The 18746-nt window shown below is 52.9% G+C and overlaps 1 protein-coding gene across 1 annotated transcript in view; it reads left to right on the plus strand.

Annotated features, from left to right (window-relative positions):
* The first annotated feature begins 16628 nt into the window (after window positions 1-16628).
* Window positions 16629-18746, plus strand: part of TCF7 (transcription factor 7) — a 32541-nt gene continuing 30423 nt past the window's right edge. Inside the window, 3 exon segments of the mRNA XM_032476735.1 lie at window positions 16629-17103; window positions 17298-17364; window positions 17852-17976. Coding sequence (XP_032332626.1) covers window positions 16654-17103; window positions 17298-17364; window positions 17852-17976 — 642 coding nt within the window. The 5' untranslated portion in view covers window positions 16629-16653.

The raw sequence follows: 18746 nt of genomic DNA on the forward strand, positions 1-18746 counted from the left end.
GCTGTGTGATCCCAGACTGCCATCCCCTCCCACTCCCAGGGGCTCCAGGGAGCTGCGAGAGGCTGCCAGGGCCCAGGGACTAGAGCTGTGCTATCAAGAAGTTTGCCACTAGCCACAAGTGGCTATTTACATTCAAATTAATTTAAATGTAATTTAATTTAAAATGCAGCCCCTCAGCACACTAGTCCATTTTAAGTGCTCAATAGGCACCCGTGTTCTAGACAGCACAGACCATCTCTGAGACTGAATATGAGAGAAAGCAAAGGCTGCGTCTGAGAAAGGATGGACAGGAGAGGGGTGGAAAGGAAACAGTTTGTCCACATCTATTTGCACATTTTGAAGTTTGTCCTATTACCTATGTGACCCTTAAAGCTTAAGATGAGATCCTGGTGGGCTTGACACCACTCTTCCAGGCCCCTCAGCTGCCATACTGAAGAGGGGTGCTTTCAGCCGAGTCTGCGGGGAGGTGCAGCAGAGTAGATCTGGCTGCAAGGGAAGTCAGCCACTGTGTCATCCGTGGCTTGGCAAGTGACAAAACAGTACACTGTGTGGCCTTGGTTCCAGGAAAAAGCAAAAATCCATATCTGCGTGGAAAAGAAAGTCTGGAAGAAGTACGTCGAAAACTTAACAGGGGTTAACTCTGGATACTGAAATTGTAGATTATTTTTATCTCGTTTTCTACCATGAATGTGTATTATGTTTTAACTCAGTTCTCAGCTGGGGGTAATTCTGTCCCTAAGGGGACATTTGACAACACCTGGAGACACTTTTGGCTTCACGAAAGTGGGGGGGGGGGGTGCCGTGTGCTGCTGGTGTCTAGTGGGTAGAGGTCAATGATGTGGCTAAACACCTTAAAATGCACGGGACAACTCACCTCCTGCAACAAAGATTACCTGGCTGAAATGGCAATAGTGCCGAGACTGAGAAACCCAGAGGAAAACATCAGAAGTCTCTCTGACAGAGACTGGAGTTGGGAGGCACAAGGCGCTGCAAGCCAATTTCCCCTGTCCCAGGGCCTCATCCACCTCACTGTGTTTGGGTGGACACCTATGCGCTCTCCAGCAGGTGCACTGAGGCCTGGCCAAGGGGCTGACAGCCCCCTCTCAGGGAGCGGTGAATTTCCTGGGACCCAGACCACAGCCAGAGGTTCACAGCCCCCAGAACATATGCCATCAACATCCTTAGTTTTACCTCTTCCCAAAGCACATCCCTGCCTAGTGAAAAGACATCAACACACAGTCACACTTTCAGGAGCCTTAACGCCACTGCAGTCAGTGAAACCCCAAGTTCTCAAAAATCCCGTTTCCAACATTTTGACAACAGTATCCGGTTTGCTTTTGGAAGAAAATCCAGGTTGGATTGATTAACAAATGCAATCATTATTTAACCTCAAAACTTGGTTTTGAAATTAATTTACAATAAAAGAAAAAGTCTACACTAAATAATCTTTAATTATATGTTAAGGGCTCAGAATGGAAAACATTCAGGATCACAAAGGCACGACCAAGCTCATTTAGCTCTGTTTTTCTTCTAAAGTATCACTGTGGCAACTCGCTGAGGGTCCAGGCTGGTGAAAAGGGCTTTTAAAATTGGATCCTCAAGTACTTCTCCCAGAACAGCCACAACACAGAACTCTTTTAAATACATCTTCAGTTGATGAAACGGTGAGGGTGTTTCCAGTGGCAGCTGGGCACAAGCTTAGGGAAGCCACCCCTTCCTGGAAGCCCACGGCCCTGCTTGGTTCATCCGGGAGAGGTCATTCCAGTGGCTCGAGAGTGTGTGGTCCCTGCCGCTCTACATGTCCACACCTGTGGAGGGGCTGCTGGCAAGCAGGCCTCGGGGTGCTCCTCAGGGTGGTGGGGAGGACAGGAGAAGCAGTGTGTTTGTCCAGAAGGAGGCTCACAGCCACAGAAGAGACAATGATCTAGATATACAGTGGTCTCGGTATACAAAATGTGCAAATAGATGTGTACAACTATGGTTCGGGTTCCTGAGGACTTTCTCACGGAGACCCTCACAGGACAGGTCTTGCCAACACAAGGATTTCTTTTTCTTGGACTAGTCCTCTGCCAGCCTCTGACACTGCTCCCCTCTCACCCTCCACTCCTCTGGGCCTGGACAGGTAATGGTGCCCTGTGTGGTCCTGACCACCAGCCCCATCTTCGTTACGTGAAGCTCTTTGGCCCCACGGCCCTGAGGCTTCTTGCATGAGTGCGCCCGATCTGGTCCTTGAAGCCTGCACAGGTAGGGGGTTTAGCTCATAGTGCCCAAGGCCAGCCCAGCACCTACCCTCTCTCCTGGAGGCTCACCCAGAGGAACTGAGGCACTGAGGAGGTAGAAGAGTCCCAAGGGGCCAAGTTTTGGTCCACAAAGGACAGGAAAACAACCCAGGTGGGTTGCAGTGCACTCAAAGTTGTGTTGAGGGCCTGTTGTTCCCGGGCCTGTCTGTCCAGGAGCAGTGGGCAAGCCAGGCCGGGCTCCAGGCTCAGATCCTACAGCCGTGATGAGCAAAAAAGTCAGAAGCTGCTGGGGCTGCCCCGGTGCGGGTAATATTTTGAGGCTGAGGAGAAATGGAGCTTCATAGAGAGAAGCCAGTGAGAGGGAAGGGCGAGGAGGGGAAATAGGCCTTGTTTGTTTTCGTGGGGGAGGTAATTAGGTCTATTTATTTATTATTAGTTTTGTTTTTTTTAACGGAGGTACTAGGGACTGAACCCATGACTTCGTACATGCTAAGCACACACTCTACCACTGAGCTATACCCTCCTCCCCTTTTTATTTCTTAATTTAAACTTTATGCCCCACTTACTTCTCACAAGGATTTGAGGCCCCTCAGGGAGTACTAAGTGCCCAGGGGTACAGACTCTAGCGGCAGCCAGGGCCCATTTCTAGAAGAAGGTGGCAATGGATCTGACCAAAGCCGGGGCTCTCCCTGGGGGCAAGCTAGGTTGAGTATTTTCTGGAAGGCACAGAGCAGCCAGAGCCAGGTCCCCTCCCTTCAACTCCTACCAGCTGCTGGGCTTTGAGGGCACCCATTTGTTTGCATATAATTAGCTTTTCATTTGCAAGTGATGCAAAGGATGGAAAATCCCTCCCCAGCAGTGGGCCCCAAGATTACAGTCCCTAATGCTTTGCTCCCATATCTGTAGCACCCAGTGGTAGACAGGGTCCTGCCCGTGATCTAGGCCTCCTACCTAGAGGTGGCAGCTGCTGTGAAGGTGGTGGCAGCAGCAGACACGGGCCTGGCAAAACAAGAGACTTTCACATGTGACTCACACACTGAGGACTAGAAACAAAATTACAGTGTGAAAACCCAAGCAGGCAGAGTCCTCTCTGGGGAATCCCCTCCAGCTCCCTCTCTGTTTCACTCCTTTAAAAGCCCTGGCACCGCCCAGCACTCTGGAACCCTCCAAGAAATTGCCCTGCTTTCTCAGGGATGGAGGGCAGAGGCTGTGCCACCAGGCTGGATACCTTAGAAGCTTTCTCTTAGGTCTCTGGGTCTCAAAAAACACATCAAAGCAGAGAAAAAGGCAGAAGTGAATTCATCTTGCAGGTGGTGATGAGTTGAGGCTTCTGAGCAGTTGCTGCCTTCCAGGCCCCAGGACTGCTTCACGTCCATTTTTTCCCAGCCTGGCTCCTTCCTTCCAATCCCTTCTGTGAACTATCCCAATACGTCCAATACACTCCTATTCTGCCCCAAATCACCAAAGCTGATTTCTGTTGCTTGCAAGCAGTAATCCCAGCAGGCACATTCCCTGTGATGGCAGGATGCCCTGAAACCCTTAGCAAAGCCACCTTCAGCTCCTGACACAACCCTTGGGATTTCTGCCACTCCCAAGAGACCAGCCTGGCTCCAAATCCCGCTCCTGTCAGCTACTAGTGGCCTGAATTTGGAGACACACTTCCACCCTCTGAGCCTCTAGTTCCCTCACTTGTAAAATGAAGCTGCCTATCAGGAAACATAGGATTGGGGTAGAGATTAAACGAGATAAGGGTGAGCTGACAGATGAGTGGGGACGCAGCAAAGCTTAGTTTTCTTTCATTGTCATAGTTCTTGGCAATCATATCAATTTTCTATCAATTCTTCTGATTGCTTTATCTCATTACTATTTTCATTGTTATTGTTGGAAGCAAGAGTAACGTGGTACACTCAGGCAGTACCAGGTGAAGGAGTAAGGCAGTCATTATTATTCCCCACTTTATCGAGGGAAACTGAGGACCAGAGAGAGTGATTTAGAGGGTGGGCCACCAAGTCAGACTCAAATTCCATCCCCAACACTAACAAGCTGTGTGACCTTGGGCCAAGTTACTGGTCCTCTCAGAATCTCTCCTTCCTTATCTGGAAAATGGGGACAGTAAAAGTACCTGCCTCACAGGCTAGTATTAGATAACACCAAGGAATTATGACTTTTTTTTTTTTGGCTGCGATAATGCCTTTGTGGTTACACAAGAAAATGTCCATGTTTTTAGAAATACATACTAAAGCATGCAAGAGTGAGATGACATGATGTCTGGGACTTGTTTTAAAATATTTAAAAAGAGAAAGAAAAAAAGGTAAGAAGGAAGGAAGGGAGAAAGAAAGTAAGGAAAAGCAAAACAATTGTAGTAAATCTTGATAATTGTGAAATTGGAATGAAATTGGGTTCATTATACAATGCTCTCTACCTTAAAGATTTTTCACTAAAAAAAAGACTACATGGAAAAAAAAGAGAGACCATCTGCCTCATAGAGCTGTTATGAGGCTTCACCTGTGCGGGCCTGGAGGCAGCACTCAGGAAACAGGGGACGTGAGCTGACTTTGCTACTGCCATCACTGTTGTCACTATCCTGTCAGCCTGAGCAGCGAGCCAGGGTAGAGCAGGGACTCCTCAGGGACACCCCTCACTGTGGGCTGTGTGCCATGGCTCTGTCAGCAACACTGGAGGTGGGGTCAGTCTGATGCTCAGGAACAACGGGAGCCTTCCAGGCTCTCGTGCTGCCTGTCACCGCCATCAGGCCCTGTGTGAGCGACTTTTTTCTAAAAGATCCCCTGCTGGGGCTCTGTTGAACCTGCAGATCTGGCCGCCAGGCCTGCAGCAAAGCCCGGGTGAGTATCCTGTCACAGCTCCCTGATAAATGAGGGAGATGAATTCTGCCAGTGGGACCCAGCTTCTGTACTCTAATGTGCAATGGTAGCCGCTGTGGAAGGAGGCAGCGACCAAACTCCTTACTTCCCACCCTTGCCGTTCAGACATAGCCTCCTCCAGAGCCAGCCACCAGGGGGTGCTATGCACAGGCCCAGCTGCTCCCCAGCGGGATCCCACCTTCCCCGGAGGGAGCGGGAGGAGACTGTTGGACTAGCTGCCTGGTCACCCTGGGTCAGGGCAGTGAGTGAGTGTAGTTCTTGTAATGCAGCAAGCTCTCAAGCCTCACCCTACCCCCAAAGTGTTTATTTCCTCCTACATTTAAAAAAAAATAACATGAAATGGTTTATTTTTTATTACAAGAGCAACTCATACTCATACACTAAATGCGTGCTTTGGATTTTTGTTTTTCTCTTGCTGCATGATTCAAGATTTCCTGAGCTTGGGGCAGGAGGCTTCTAAATTCTTTGGGCTATGGAGTAGAGGAAGGGGCTCCAGTGGCCTGAGACCTGCCCCTCTGGGCCTCGGTTTCCCCTGTCTGCATGTTTGGGGGTCCTGGCCATCTCATGGGTCTCTCTGAGCTCTAGCAGTCTGGCTTTCCTCAGTGCTTGGGGCTGGTCCAGGGAAGGTAGGAGGGGGAGGATCACCTCTCAACCTCGGCTCCAAAGGCCCCCCTCCCTTTCTCCCCCCTCACTTGCCCTTCAGTGCAGCTCTGGGGTTCCTCCTCCAGGGCTCCTCCCTAACCACTCTGATCCTCACTGCTCTTCCCCTCTCTGAGGCCTGCACAACTAGACTCTGCTGTCCAGGGCATGGAATTACACCAGGCTGTTGTCCACACAGTGGAATTCTAACTGCCCACTGATGCCCCCCATTCTCTGGGGTCTGTGGCACTAGCAGTGAACAAGACAGGCTCAGTCCTCACTGTGCTGGCATCATAGATCCCTGACTAGCCTGCGAGCTGGTGCTCTGGGCAACTTCAGGAATTTCTGTGGGTGTACAGGAAAGACCAAGACAGCATTTCCCACTCTGGGGTGCAGGCGTGCTGCGGGTCTGTCTCAGGTACAAGTCCCAGCAACCAAAGGGGTTTTAAGCGCTTTCCCCCTGCAGATCTGAATCTTGTCTTCGAACATAAAACAAAAAGTTAGAGCTCAGCTACAAAAGCACGAGTAGTTTGGGAACCAGCCAGGTCCTACCCCTACTATTTTGGAGGGGGAGCAGGGGCAAAAAGGATTGCAACTTCTATCCTTCCTAGTTTGGGATCCTGGGTGCAGGGCTGAGGAGGAGGCTGGGAGCATTTCTCTGGCTCCAGGGTAGAGGTAGGAATTCAAGCTAATCTCTGACAGCCTGGTGGTTCTCAGTTCTGCAGTCCTGCCCTCCCAAAAACCAACTGTCAGAATGGATAGGGCCACCCTAGCCCCCCACTTAAGTCCAGGAATCCACTGCAAAGGGCTGGTGGCTATGGCCTAGCATAGCGCAGAAACCCCCGCCCAAGCCAGAGGGGCTGCGAATTTCAGAAGGGGAGTTTTCAGCCTAAACCTAGTCCCACAATGAATCAGGATGGGCAGAGGGGCCCCACAAAAAACTTTTTCTATCCCCCATCTTGTCAAGATCTGCCATGTCCCCATCTTCCCAGGGCACTACCGGCCCCAAGAAGTGATGATTGTTTATGGTTAGTGGGCTCAGTTGTACTAGAAGCTTCCCCCAGCAGTGGCAGCAGCCCTGAGAGGGGGAGAATGTTGGAGGGAAGGGGAGGGGGTGGGTCATGGCAGCCAAGGGCCTTATATATGCAGGGCTAGAGGCACCAAATCCCCACTTAGAACAAGAAAAAGAATTCCCAGTTCAAAGGGGCATGTTCTCCCGCAAGTGTTGCCCTCAGAGCTGGGTCCACCCTGCGGGCCCCTCAGGTCTGCTGGGGACAGGGACAGGGGGGTGAGGGACACAGGGGGAAGTTGCTTTCAAACTGCCCCTCATCTACCTCCTGCTTCAGCATCTTCCAAAACCACAGCCGGGAGCAGGCAGAAGAGGAGAGAAGTTCTAAAACTATAAAAACAAAAGACAAAGCTTGACCAGAAGGGGAAACCCTTTAAGATGTCAGTAATAATAGAGCAGTGAACAAAAAGTAAAACGGCAGAGCTGACGAGGAAAACCACAGCTGTCAGCAGAGGCCCACCAGTGACCCAGAGGTGAAGAGATGCACTTTCACCGCTGCAGAATGGAGGCTGGCTCCAGAAAGTGAGCCGCTGCCCCTCGCTCCAGGACAGCTCCAGAGGCTAGAGGCATGAGAAGGGGGGATCTCAGACAGTTCTCTGGTGCTCTGTTTCCAGGGAACAGAGTGCTATTGCCCCAAAATGAGGCACAGCTCTGATTTCCCACCTTTAGGACAATGACTTGGATTCATCTCCCTGGCAGAGAGCTCCTGAGAGCTTGGACTAACTGACACCGATGAGAGGCTGGGAAAGAACTCAGCATCCCTGAGCCCCTGCGCCCCAGTGAGAAGCCATGGAGGCTGTGACTCTGTGGCCCGGTTGATGATAAGACCATTTCCCTTGACCGTTTCTGAGAAGTACTTCTGTGCTGAAGGAGGCCATGGGGACCTCCACCAACAATGGGTTCCTTCTGTCCCCCCACTGCCTCACACAATGACAGGAGAGACATCTCTGCTGGGCTGCAGAGCTACAGTTAATTTGGAGCCCCGAGACCCGGGTTTGAGCTGCATGACCTTGGGCAAGTCACTTCCTCTCTCTGAGCCACAGTTTCCTCATCTGTAAAATGGGGTTAAAAGATCTACCTCTCAGGGCTGTTGTGAGGATCCGATGAGATAACAGTGGGGAAAGAGTTTTGTAAACAGTCAAGTGTAGTGTCTGGAGACATTCTGGAATCCAACACATATTTCTTGGACATCTGCTCCCTGCCCGCCCTGGCTCAGCCCAGGACACACAGTCATGAGCAAGAGAGAGGAGTCCAGCTGGGACAGAAGGAAAAATGAGAGTGAGCAGGACACCCTAAGCCCACATTTGGGATTCCGCGCCACCCAGGGAGACTGTCTAGGGAACCCAGGCCTCCCAGCTCCTGTCCTTTGCCCCTGGAGGTTGTCTGGGTGGCTCAGCTCCCTCAGCTGTGTCACCACCAAGGCAAACTCAGCCATCCTAGAACCCCCAATACTTCCAGGACCACCCCCTGCCCCCCACCATGGAGATTACTCAGCTGGAAGAAGCAGGGCTATAATTTGTAATCGGAGTCACCCAGCAATGTTTCCACAAATTAGTCAGAGAGATCTCTCCTGGGCAGCAGCCACGAGAAGGGGCTTCCAGCCTGAGCAAGGCAGATGTGGGGGACGTCTCTGACCCCTTTCCGCCATCAATCCGTTGTTACCCTGCACTTGTGCTTTGTCTCCCTAGAGAGGATGCAAACCTGTGGGGCAGCAGAAATGAGTGATTGAGAGCCAGACCATCCTGAGTTTAAGCTTTCACTCTACCTCTCACCAGCTGTGTGACCTTGGGCAGGGAATTGACTGCTGGGATTCACTTTCCCTAATAATAGGAGTTTCAATCTCATTACGCTGTTGTGGAGACTAAACAAGGAGATTAATGTAAAGCCCCTTGCAGGGTAGACTAGGCATAGGCGAGTTTATCAATTAATTTTTGTCTATTTAGCAAATACTTACATGGTACTTCCTATGGACCACAAACAATAACTCACTTAATCCTCACAAGAAGATAGGTATTACTGTCATTCTGTCTTACAGGTGAGGAAACTGAAGCAGAGAGGTTAGGTGACTTGTCCAGTCACAGAGCTACCAAATGGCCAATATTGTAACCCAGGCTTTTTCCTCTCCTGCTTCTTCCCATCTGTTTCCTCCCAGCCCCTGCTTTTAGAAGTTGAAGTGAGGGGAGGCTGATTTAAGAACAAGCCCCCTCCCACCATCAATCTCTGTCCTTCTTGGCCCCGGCAGGCCTGAGAGGGGCATCTGGGCGCAGAACAGGCTAGGGTCTATGATGTCAGCCCTCTAACCAAGCTGCCACCTCAGAAAGGTGACGCTGTGGTTACTAACCCCCTTGAGATCAGCCTCTTACAGCAACGCCCTCCCCCCTCCCAAATTCTGGCCCCAGTTTGGAGCCGGAAATGTTCAAGCCTTTGCCCTCACACTCCACACAGAGCCAGTGTTGCTCAGACACCTAGTGGGCTCAATGGGCCACGTGAGAGCCAGACCCACTCAGGAAGTACAAGGGACTGCCCACAGCCTCGGAGGAGCCTCAAGGGTAGAAACCCACTCAGAGGCTTCCCTCCCTTGGAAGCCCTCAGCCTCTGTTCGCGCACCTCTGGTGACAGGGAGCTCACTGCCTCTGTCAGGGGCCCGGCCGGGCCACGGTTGGCCAGTTCTGCCTAGTAGACGTGCTTCCTCAAGCTGAGATGAAATCTCTCTGTGTAATTTCCTCCCATTAGTCCTCTCTCTGCCCTGAGGCCCCACAGGCCAGCTGGCTCCCTCCGGCCTGCAGACATCTGGAGATGGCCATCTCTTGGCAGGAGGAGTCTCCACTCAGGCTGAACACTCGGTGGCCTCAGAAGGCAGGGTTCCTGGTGCCTTCCCCACCCTGGCCCCCACTCTCCACCCATGACTAGCAGGACTGCAGGATTGCAAGGACAGCCTCTGCTAAGCACTTCAAAGGGCTGGTCCTAAGCCCAGCCCTGCTGGCTGGGAACAATAATAATTGACACTGGCCGCCACTTAGCAAGAACCTACTCCCAACTAGACATTGTGTGAAGTACTTTACAAGCAGGAATTCATCTCTTCTTCCTAGATCTTGAGACAACATATTTTTTATTATTGCTCCCACTTAACAGATGAAAAACCGAAGGCTCCAAGAAGGAGGTGATTCACCGAAGGTCCCACCCACAATGAGTAAGTGGAGAAGCCCCAGTTCACACACAGGCTCTGAGCTCTAAGCCCACCCCTTGACTCTCAGACGACAAAGACAGCAGTCAGGACACAGAAGACTCACTCACAAGAAAGAGACTGAACAGTTCAGGAGAAACTGAGGGGCTTCAATTCTAAAGGCAATGGGAGTCTGGAAGGGAGAGAGGTCTCTTTGGACTGGAGTAGGTGAGAAGGCTTCCTGGATAAGGGAGAGACCAGAGATGAGCCTTGGAAAAAAACAAGGCATTTCAGACGCTGCAGAATTCCCAGCTAACGAAACAATGGGAGTAGCCCCTGGGAGTTTGAGGGGCTGAAATGGATTGGACCTTCACACAACAGCTCCATCCCATCAGCAGCAGGCATTTACTAAGCACCACAGTATGCTTGGTTCATGTTAGCACTCAGCAGGGACACAGGTGAAGGTACTGTGATCCCAAGAAGCTGAGAGTCCAGTAGCGCTAGAGTGAAGTCTGGTTAGAGCTATGAAGACCAGTTTGGGGTTCAACTACCATTAATTTCCTCCATATCAGGGTCAAACATTGGGATATATTTTGAGTAAGGAGTACCCCTCCCTGCCTCCTGAAACCAGGGATACCAGCATTCCCCAAAGACTTTCAGAGGAGCCATGTTCTTTGGAAAATCATGCATGGAAAAATAGTTTTATAGTCAAATAAGTTTGGGAGGCACTTAACTGAAGAAAGCTAGACAAGGTTTCTCTGGTACAGGACTTCTCAGAGTCTTTACTGGTGGTATACATTGGACTGACTGTGACTACAGGTCCTCCGGCACAGGTCCTCTTTAAGTCCTCCCTTCTCACCATGTCCTGTTGCTCCTCCCCGCACCCCCCACACACACTCCAGCTGCTAGAAATAAGAGGGGGCAGTCTACATGGGGCACTGAACCAGGAAAACCTTGAAGCCCAGTGCACAATGGTAGATTACGCACCCAGGAGGTAGTCTGCCCAAGGAGAGGGAGCAAACAGGGAGAGCCAGTATCTGGGGAGACAATACTTGGGAAGATTTGTCCCAGTTGGTGGGGGATGGGGGGACTATAGGAACTGGGGCATGGTGATGTGCCATTCGGAAGGAATCAATAGATGGCCAAACTCTCCCAGGATCCTGGTTCACCTAGGCCCCAGAGACCCTATGGGGTCAAAGTCCTTCACAACACAGAATGTGGGCTACTGCTCCGCCTGATGAAGGCCCTGGCCTACTAAATCCTTCTTGCCTCCTAAGCTGACCTTCTTCCTCCAGGAAGCCCTCCCTGTCTTCCATGACATGCACATAACAGCCAGGTTTCTGAACTCCTGGCTCCTGGAAACTCTAGTGGCCTGATATCCCCTACAAGTTGGCAAGTTTCTTGAAAGCAGGTACTGGGCCTGCTACTTCCTCCCCACATTCTAAGTGATCACTGCTATGAATGACTCACCCATCCATCTATCCATCAAGTCAGGCATCCACCCCAAAATTTCTAAGCACTGCAGTTTGCCAGCTCTGTGTCAGACCCTAGCAATAAGCGGCAAAGCCCTGACAGCCCTGACTCAAAGGAAGACATCTAATGGTACTTACTACAAGTAAGACATCAGGACATCAGTGTGTCTGGGGCTGTTCCCACACCCCAAACAGGAGCGAATGTGGGCACACTCCCCTGTGAAGCTGCAGGCGACTCTCACGTGGATACTGGGCCTCAGTGTCCCCCACTTCCTGTTGCATTTCTGATGCCTTCTGGACTCATCACAATGGGCTTCTCACTGCATCCCTGCAACTAGGTAAGGGGCACTGGGTCCAGAGAAGGCAGTTCACTCAGCAGGCCAGTCGCGGAACAGGGACCAGGACACAGGCCTCCTACTACTGAACTCTTGGGAGACTAGTGCACCCTGGGGGCCCAGTGATTGGCACGTAGCATCCATTCCCAGTTTGCCTTTGCTGCTGACACCTTGGCTTCTGACTCCAGACCCCCTCCTAATGGAAACCCAGGACTATTTATTCCTCCTGGTGAGTGAATCCCAGCCTCAATCACTGGGAACAATGGCTGGCACCTTGTGAGAAATTAGCCCCTGGGAAATTGTCATAACAAACCTTCTGAACCTGTGGGGCATCTCTCTTTATAATCTCACCAACACCACCCCTCAAGCCAATTAGACCAAACTTCCTTGGGATTTCATCAAGAAAAGCTAACATCTAGCTTAATTATTAAATTTCTATTTTAAGAGCAATTCTTGGTTATTGCCTTAATTCTAGGGAGCTGGGGGGAGAACACACAGAATATTATAAAGAAGGAAGAAATGACCCCAAACCCTTCCTGCTTCATTTCAAAGGCAGCTGCCAGAGCAGTCCCACCCCAGCAATTGTGTGTCTTTGCTGTTCTGCAGGCCACAACCTCCCACAAGTACGCACACAGACACACATGCACAGACATGCAGTGAAACTACACAGTTTTCAGAGAGCAAACTGTGTTTCTAGTAACAAACCACAGTCTGCCTCTAGGATGTGTGACCAGGCTTTGCCCTGAGAGAGAAAGTTCCACGGGAAGTGTTCCTGCCCGGAGCTAGGCGGTGATCAGCAAGTCCCAACAGGATGTCAGGCAGCTGGCGGGCAGGAAGAGACCCTCTCCGAACCTCGACCCGTTGTAGTTTACCACATCCATCTGGGGCTCCTTTGAGCCATTTTCTGGAAATGCCACATTTCAAGGGTCTCCCTGTTAGAAAAGGTCAGAGAGTTCATGCAGGCCTTTCATGTTAAAGGAACATGAAAGAAAAGGAAAGGAAATGTATGTTTTTAGCCTTAGTTATGATTAAGTGGGCTCAGGGCATGAGAATATTTAGATGATTTACATGACGTTACATGAAGAGCCAATTAGCTTAACAACTTCCGAAAACTATCTAGTGCAAGAGCACCCATTTATTAGAGCACTTGGACTGTGCTGGGTGCCGTGCTAAGCTCTTTCCTAGGATACATGAGTCATCTCAACCCTGCTCCCACAGTGGGAGGCAGGCTCTGGGGTGATACCCATTTTACCCATGAGGAAGCTGAGGCTCAGAGAGGGTCAGTGATTTGTCTGGGATCCCCCAGCTAGTAAATGAAAGGGTAGGGACCGAAACCATATCTGTCTAAATCTAAATCCGGACCTCTCCTGTTCCAATCCTCAGCCCTTAAGAGCTCTGCATTTGTCCTGCATTCAGCATCTGAGGACAGTGCAGTCTGCCTGGTTCATATGCATGGAGATGAAGCCTTGTTAAATTTCCAGCTCTGACCTGGGTTGCATGAATCTAGAAGATTCTGTGGCCTCCCTGAAGCTGCCTCTGGTCCCCAAATTGCCTGGTCACCTCCGGGGGGCAGCCACAGCAATATCCCAGTCACTACCCCTTGGAAGAGCCCCAGGATCTACTGTCTCTGTTTGGGATCTGAGTCAACACCCAGCGCAGGCAGTCTAGGGTGGGCGCAGGGAGAGAGATGGTACAGACTGAGGTCTGTCGGACTCAGTGCTCTGGGCCTTCTCACCCAGTGAAGGCTTTGAGCCACCCTATACAGACCACCCAGGGAGTTGCCCCAGTCCTCCTGGTGGCCCCTGTATGCAACATGAGACACCTAGAAAGTTGGGACTCTATTAGTGACAGCTCATTCATCAGCACTTGTCTGCAAAGACCACAAAGCAGATAGGGACACCCTCTGGAATTTTAGAAATCATAATGGAACACTAGAATGTGGTTATGAGGGTAGCTCAGGAATCAGACTGCCTGGATTTGCAATTCTAATACCTTCACTTCCAAGCGGTGAGATCTAGGGTAACTTATTCAACCTATCTGAGCTTTAGTTTCTTCATTCATAAAAGGGGACAGTAGTCCCTATGTCATAGGATCAGTATGATGATTCAATGAGATAATGTATGTGAAGCCTGGTACATAGTAATCACTCAGTAATATGAAGTCACTGTGTGAATGATGGCAATGATGATGGAATCTGTGCTGACCAGACAAGGGGCTACTGCAGAGCTGGATCTGCCTTTTGAGGACAAGCCTGAGTAACTTTTCCTCTCTGTCTCTCCAAGCCCTACAGAGCTTTCCAGGCCCACATGAAGTCCGCCTCCTTCAGGAAGCCAGCCTGACTACTCCAGCCACATTGATCTCCCCGTATCTGAGCTCCTCCTGCCCACCCATGGTCTGTAAAGATTAATTCAGTAACAAACTCAGCTCTAATAATTTCTCAGCTTCTCAAGCAATCAATGCCTCCTGGAGGGCAGGTCCCCTCCTCTGACCCTGCCTTCTCCAAGCCTGAGTCCAGAGTAAGTACAGGGTAGATGCTCCCTCATAGGCCTTCAGGCTGATTCCAGAGTGGCTGTGGATGTCTGAGACTCAGCCTCTCTCTCCCTACCTTTAGCCTACCTCACACCCCTCTTTTCCCTACTTACCCACCCCCTCCCCTGGTTCTACCCAGCAGGGCAAGTAGTTGGAGCCGTGACTGCATAGGGCAGTGGCTCCCAGACTTTGGGATTTCACAGCCCTATAAAATGTCCAAAGAAATTTGGGGGTGGGAAAGAGTGAACTGAGAATGGCTAAGTTTTTCAAATAAGGATATTTTAAAAATCAATTCTCACTATCATTTTAGTAAAGAAAAGCTGTTTTCACACCTATAGAGCAGACAGTTCATTATCTTTGATTAAAGGCTAATACTTTAAGCTGAAAAAATTTAGCCTTATTGAGAAAAACAAACAAACCACCTCACTGTTGCCCTCACTTCTGTCCTTTCTCCATGGAGAAAATTTCAATCCCCACTAGTCTATGTCCACTGGGACCTCATGGGTCTGCGGACTTTCATCCTGGAGGAGGCTCTTGCTAAGCTGGGCTCACCCTCAAATGCAGGAGGATATCCAAAGCCTTTGGGTTAGGCAGATTCATATTCCCATTCAGCTTCCCAGAGAAGGCTCATACCAAATAGAGATCCTACAACCTCAGGGGCAGAGGAGGTGGGGGAGGCCTTGGGCCCCTCCTCCTGTACCCTCTCCCTGCCCAACTGGGCTACATTGGGCTTGAATAACAACTCCCCTCCTCCCTGGCCCAACCCTATCCCCTTCTAGAGGGGATGAGTGAGACTAAACAGCAAGCTCACACCCAGGAAAGGAGACTGGGGAGACCTAATGGGCAGGGTTCTCCCCACATCACCATCCGCCAAGCTGAGCACTAGTGCCCACCCCCGCTCCCCCTCCCCCCCCAGCCCCCGGAAGGAAAGAAAAGTGGGCGCTCCAGCCTTGAGGTGGGGGACTGAGGCGCCCCGCTGAGCGGGTGGAGATAGGATCTGAACGCTGAGAAGGGCGGCCCTGGCTCTTTGATCCGCAGCCAGCCTGGCTGGGCCTGGACCCGCAGGGGCGGCGCGGCCCTCTTCCGGCCAGGCTTTGCGCCGCTGCAGGAATCCTCTGGGGCTCTGAGCCGGAGAGGCGTCCAAGATGCCCTCCCCTCCTAAGTATCCTGTGCCCCAGTTGCTTTCGGGAGACATGGGAACGTCTACCGTGAATCCGCTGGGGGCTGCGGTTTACTGCACCGCGATCCAAAAGGGCTAGTGTCTTTCCTAGATGAATGGTTGAGCCGAGGTCAAGTGTGCTGAGGAGGCCCACGTGGACATGACTCAGGGTGCCTGGTAGATGCGATGAAAGCTGAAGCACATTCCCGCGCTCCTTGGGCTTTAGACCCTGCAGCCTAGACTTTGGAGGGCCCGCCTGCGCCAGGCTCAGAGGCAGTGGGCTCCGCGGGAATGCGACTTTCAGGTTGAGCTGCTTGGGACCACCGACCACTCGTCAGAATCCCGCGGCCCACGTAGCTGCCCAAAGCCTCGCATCCCCTGGCCGCAGTTCCAGGCATACAATTCACTTGGGAGAGTCGTTGTGGAGGGTGGGGGGTGCGGCTAGAGGATCGGTATTGGGTGGGAGCAGGATACTTCTTCCTTGTCGTCTTGGCTGTGTTGGCGCCTCAGAGCCGCCACATGTCTGAGGGGCCCGTCACAGACGTGTGATGTATGAGTCCCGCATGCAACAGACACTCAATAAATGTATGAGGGATATATGCTTCCATTCGGACTGTGTGCAGGCGACCTAGAAGGAGGTCCCAAATTGGCAGAGGGCTAGAGAATGAGCCAGAGAATGGGGTTTTGAGGAGTTCTAACTCTGCCGGCCAGGTGTTCCAGCACAGCCTCGAGCAGCCCCCAAGCTCTAGGAAGCCCCCAGTTCCAAGCCTAGGACATACTGGGCCCCGGGGACAGACGCAATTCACACCTTGACCCCCCTTCCAAGCCACCCCCAAGCTCCAAGGGCCTAATAGACCAGCACCCTCCACAGCCGGAGGAGAAACCTGGGCGCGGGGCGGAAAACTCTGGTTGTAGGTGAGGAAGCGGGATCGGGAGTCTCCTTTAGAATCCTCGCATTTCAAGAGAAGGGTGATGTTTTTTAGGCTCGTCCGGCGCCTCACTCGGGTTACGTCTGGGGGAGCGAGCCCTTTAAGACTGTGCCCAATTGGGCTCGTCCCTGCCTCTCCAGGGAGAGGAGGAGCGGGGCGCTTTGGCTCCGCCCACCGACCGGGCCCGCCTCCGGCGTCCCCACCCCGCCCCCGGCACTCCGCCGGCGGCGCCTTTGATGTTCGGACCCGCCAGCTCCCCGAGCGGCTCAGCCAGGCGCCCGCGCCCCGCGCCCGCAGCCCGCCCAGGCGGAGTCAGCCCGCGCTCCGCCTGCCGCGCTCCGGGCTCGGAGGTCGGGACTCCGGGCTCGCCGCCTCCCGGGCCGGCTCCGCGCCCCACACCCCCGCGCCCTGCACCCCCGCGGGCGGAGCGCACCATGCCGCAGCTGGACTCGGGCGGGGGCGGCGCGGGCGGCGGCGACGACCTCGGCGCGCCGGACGAGCTCCTGGCCTTCCAGGATGAGGGCGAGGAGCCGGACAACAAGAGCCAGGACAGCGCCACGGGCCCCGAGCGCGACCTGGCTGAGCTCAAATCGTCCCTCGTCAATGAGTCCGAGGGCGCGGCCGGCGGCGCGGGGGTCCCGGGGGAGGGCGCCGGGGCCCGTGGCGAGGCCGAGGTCGGGGCCGAGGTGAGCGCTGGCCCGCGCCCCGCTGCTGCCCGGCAGCTGCGGCGCTCCAACCCCGACGCGCGGCTCGCCCTTCCCTCCCCTCCCTTCCGCGGTCCTTGGGGGTCCCTATCCCTCAGACCCCTCCTGTCGCGGGCCCGGGGCCCGAGCCCCCAGCTTCCCCAACCCCCTCAAGGCCCCTCTGGATCTCTCCGCAGGCTCTGGGGCGGGAACACACTTCGCAGAGACTTTTCCCCGACAAACTTACGGAGTCTCTGGAAGACGGTGAGTTTATGCACAGCCTGGCCTGGGTTAAGAGAGCGGGGCCCCCGAGGACGGAAGGGAGCCGAGGGGCTGCCTCCCCTCAACTGCTGCTCAAGGAGGCGGTAAAACCGAGGGGGTGGGGGAGTGGGGGGCGGGTTTCCCGGGCGCCGCCAGGCTCGAGTCACTTCCGGTGCCCTGACCTTTATAGGAGTAAACAGACCCCCGCCATCTCCGCCTCCCCTCCTGCCCAGGTGACTGACTAATCCCCTGTATTGAGGAGCAAGCGTTGGCCAAGGTTCCTTGGCCAGAGCGTGGCGTGGAGGTCGAGTAAGGAAGGCCTGAACTCGAGGTCCTTCGTCCAAACTTGGCACTGCGGGCGGCCCCAGCCCTTCAAGTCACAAACTTGAAGGGGACCCCTTGGCAATTCTGATTTTTTCTCGAGAGAGAACGGACAGCCTTTGGCCGAGCCACCCCGGCTGGCGCGTCTGACCAGCTGTGGTTTTTCCAGGCCTGAAGGCTCCGGAGTGCTCCAGCGGCATGTACAAAGACACCGTCTACTCCGCCTTCAATCTGCTCATGCACTACCCACCCCCCTCGGGAGCAGGGCAACATCCCCAGCCGCAGCCACCGCTGGTAAGTGGCCCCAGCAGCCCAGCCTGCTTTGTGCCTGCTGCCTCCTTGATCAGGTATGGACAAGAAGTGACCTCTGCCTAGAACAAAATAGGTACAGGACAACTCTGTTCTCTTTTCTCAAACACTTCTAGTGGGATCTGAACCAGAAGGAGAACTTTCCTGAAGGGAGGAGGGCTGCCCTGGGCACCCTCCTTTCCACCAGCTGTTGGCTTGTGTCTTCCCAGCTTGCTCACAAGCAGGTGTGCGCCCTGTTGTGGTGCTGGGTGATGCTGGGGTGGAGTTTTCTTGGAGAACTTTTAAGCTGAGACCACCCACCCCTCCTGAGGGTGGTGGACGCAGTACGGTTGGAGCTGTGAGCTTTGCTGTTAGCATTCTCCCACTAAGTCCCAAGCCTCAGTGTTTGGAGGAATGGGCAGAAAAGCTGGTCTGCTTCAGGTCTGGTGGTGCAGGAGGAGCATGCTGTACTCCGTCTGTCCTTATTAGCATGAATGCGCCCTTGCTAGAGAAAGAGCCCAAACGCAATGTGTGGAAAGTAGGTTTTTATGAAGCTGGCTTAGTTTCAGATGCACCAGGACGGGTTTGCAGAGGTGTTTCAAATCAGTAGTGTCAGTAAGAGGCCTGTTTAATGAATTTGCAAATTAAATATGTTTAAGTACCGTGTGCTTTGAAAAGACTCCGTGATCATTAGAAACCATGCTTTTCTGCCCCTTGGTGCAGATGACCTAAGGGTGAAGAGCCTATTCTGAGTGCTTAGAGCAGTAAAGCTGCGC

This window comes from Camelus ferus, chromosome 3, assembly GCF_009834535.1.
Source record: "Camelus ferus isolate YT-003-E chromosome 3, BCGSAC_Cfer_1.0, whole genome shotgun sequence".
Lineage (NCBI taxonomy): Eukaryota > Metazoa > Chordata > Mammalia > Artiodactyla > Camelidae > Camelus > Camelus ferus.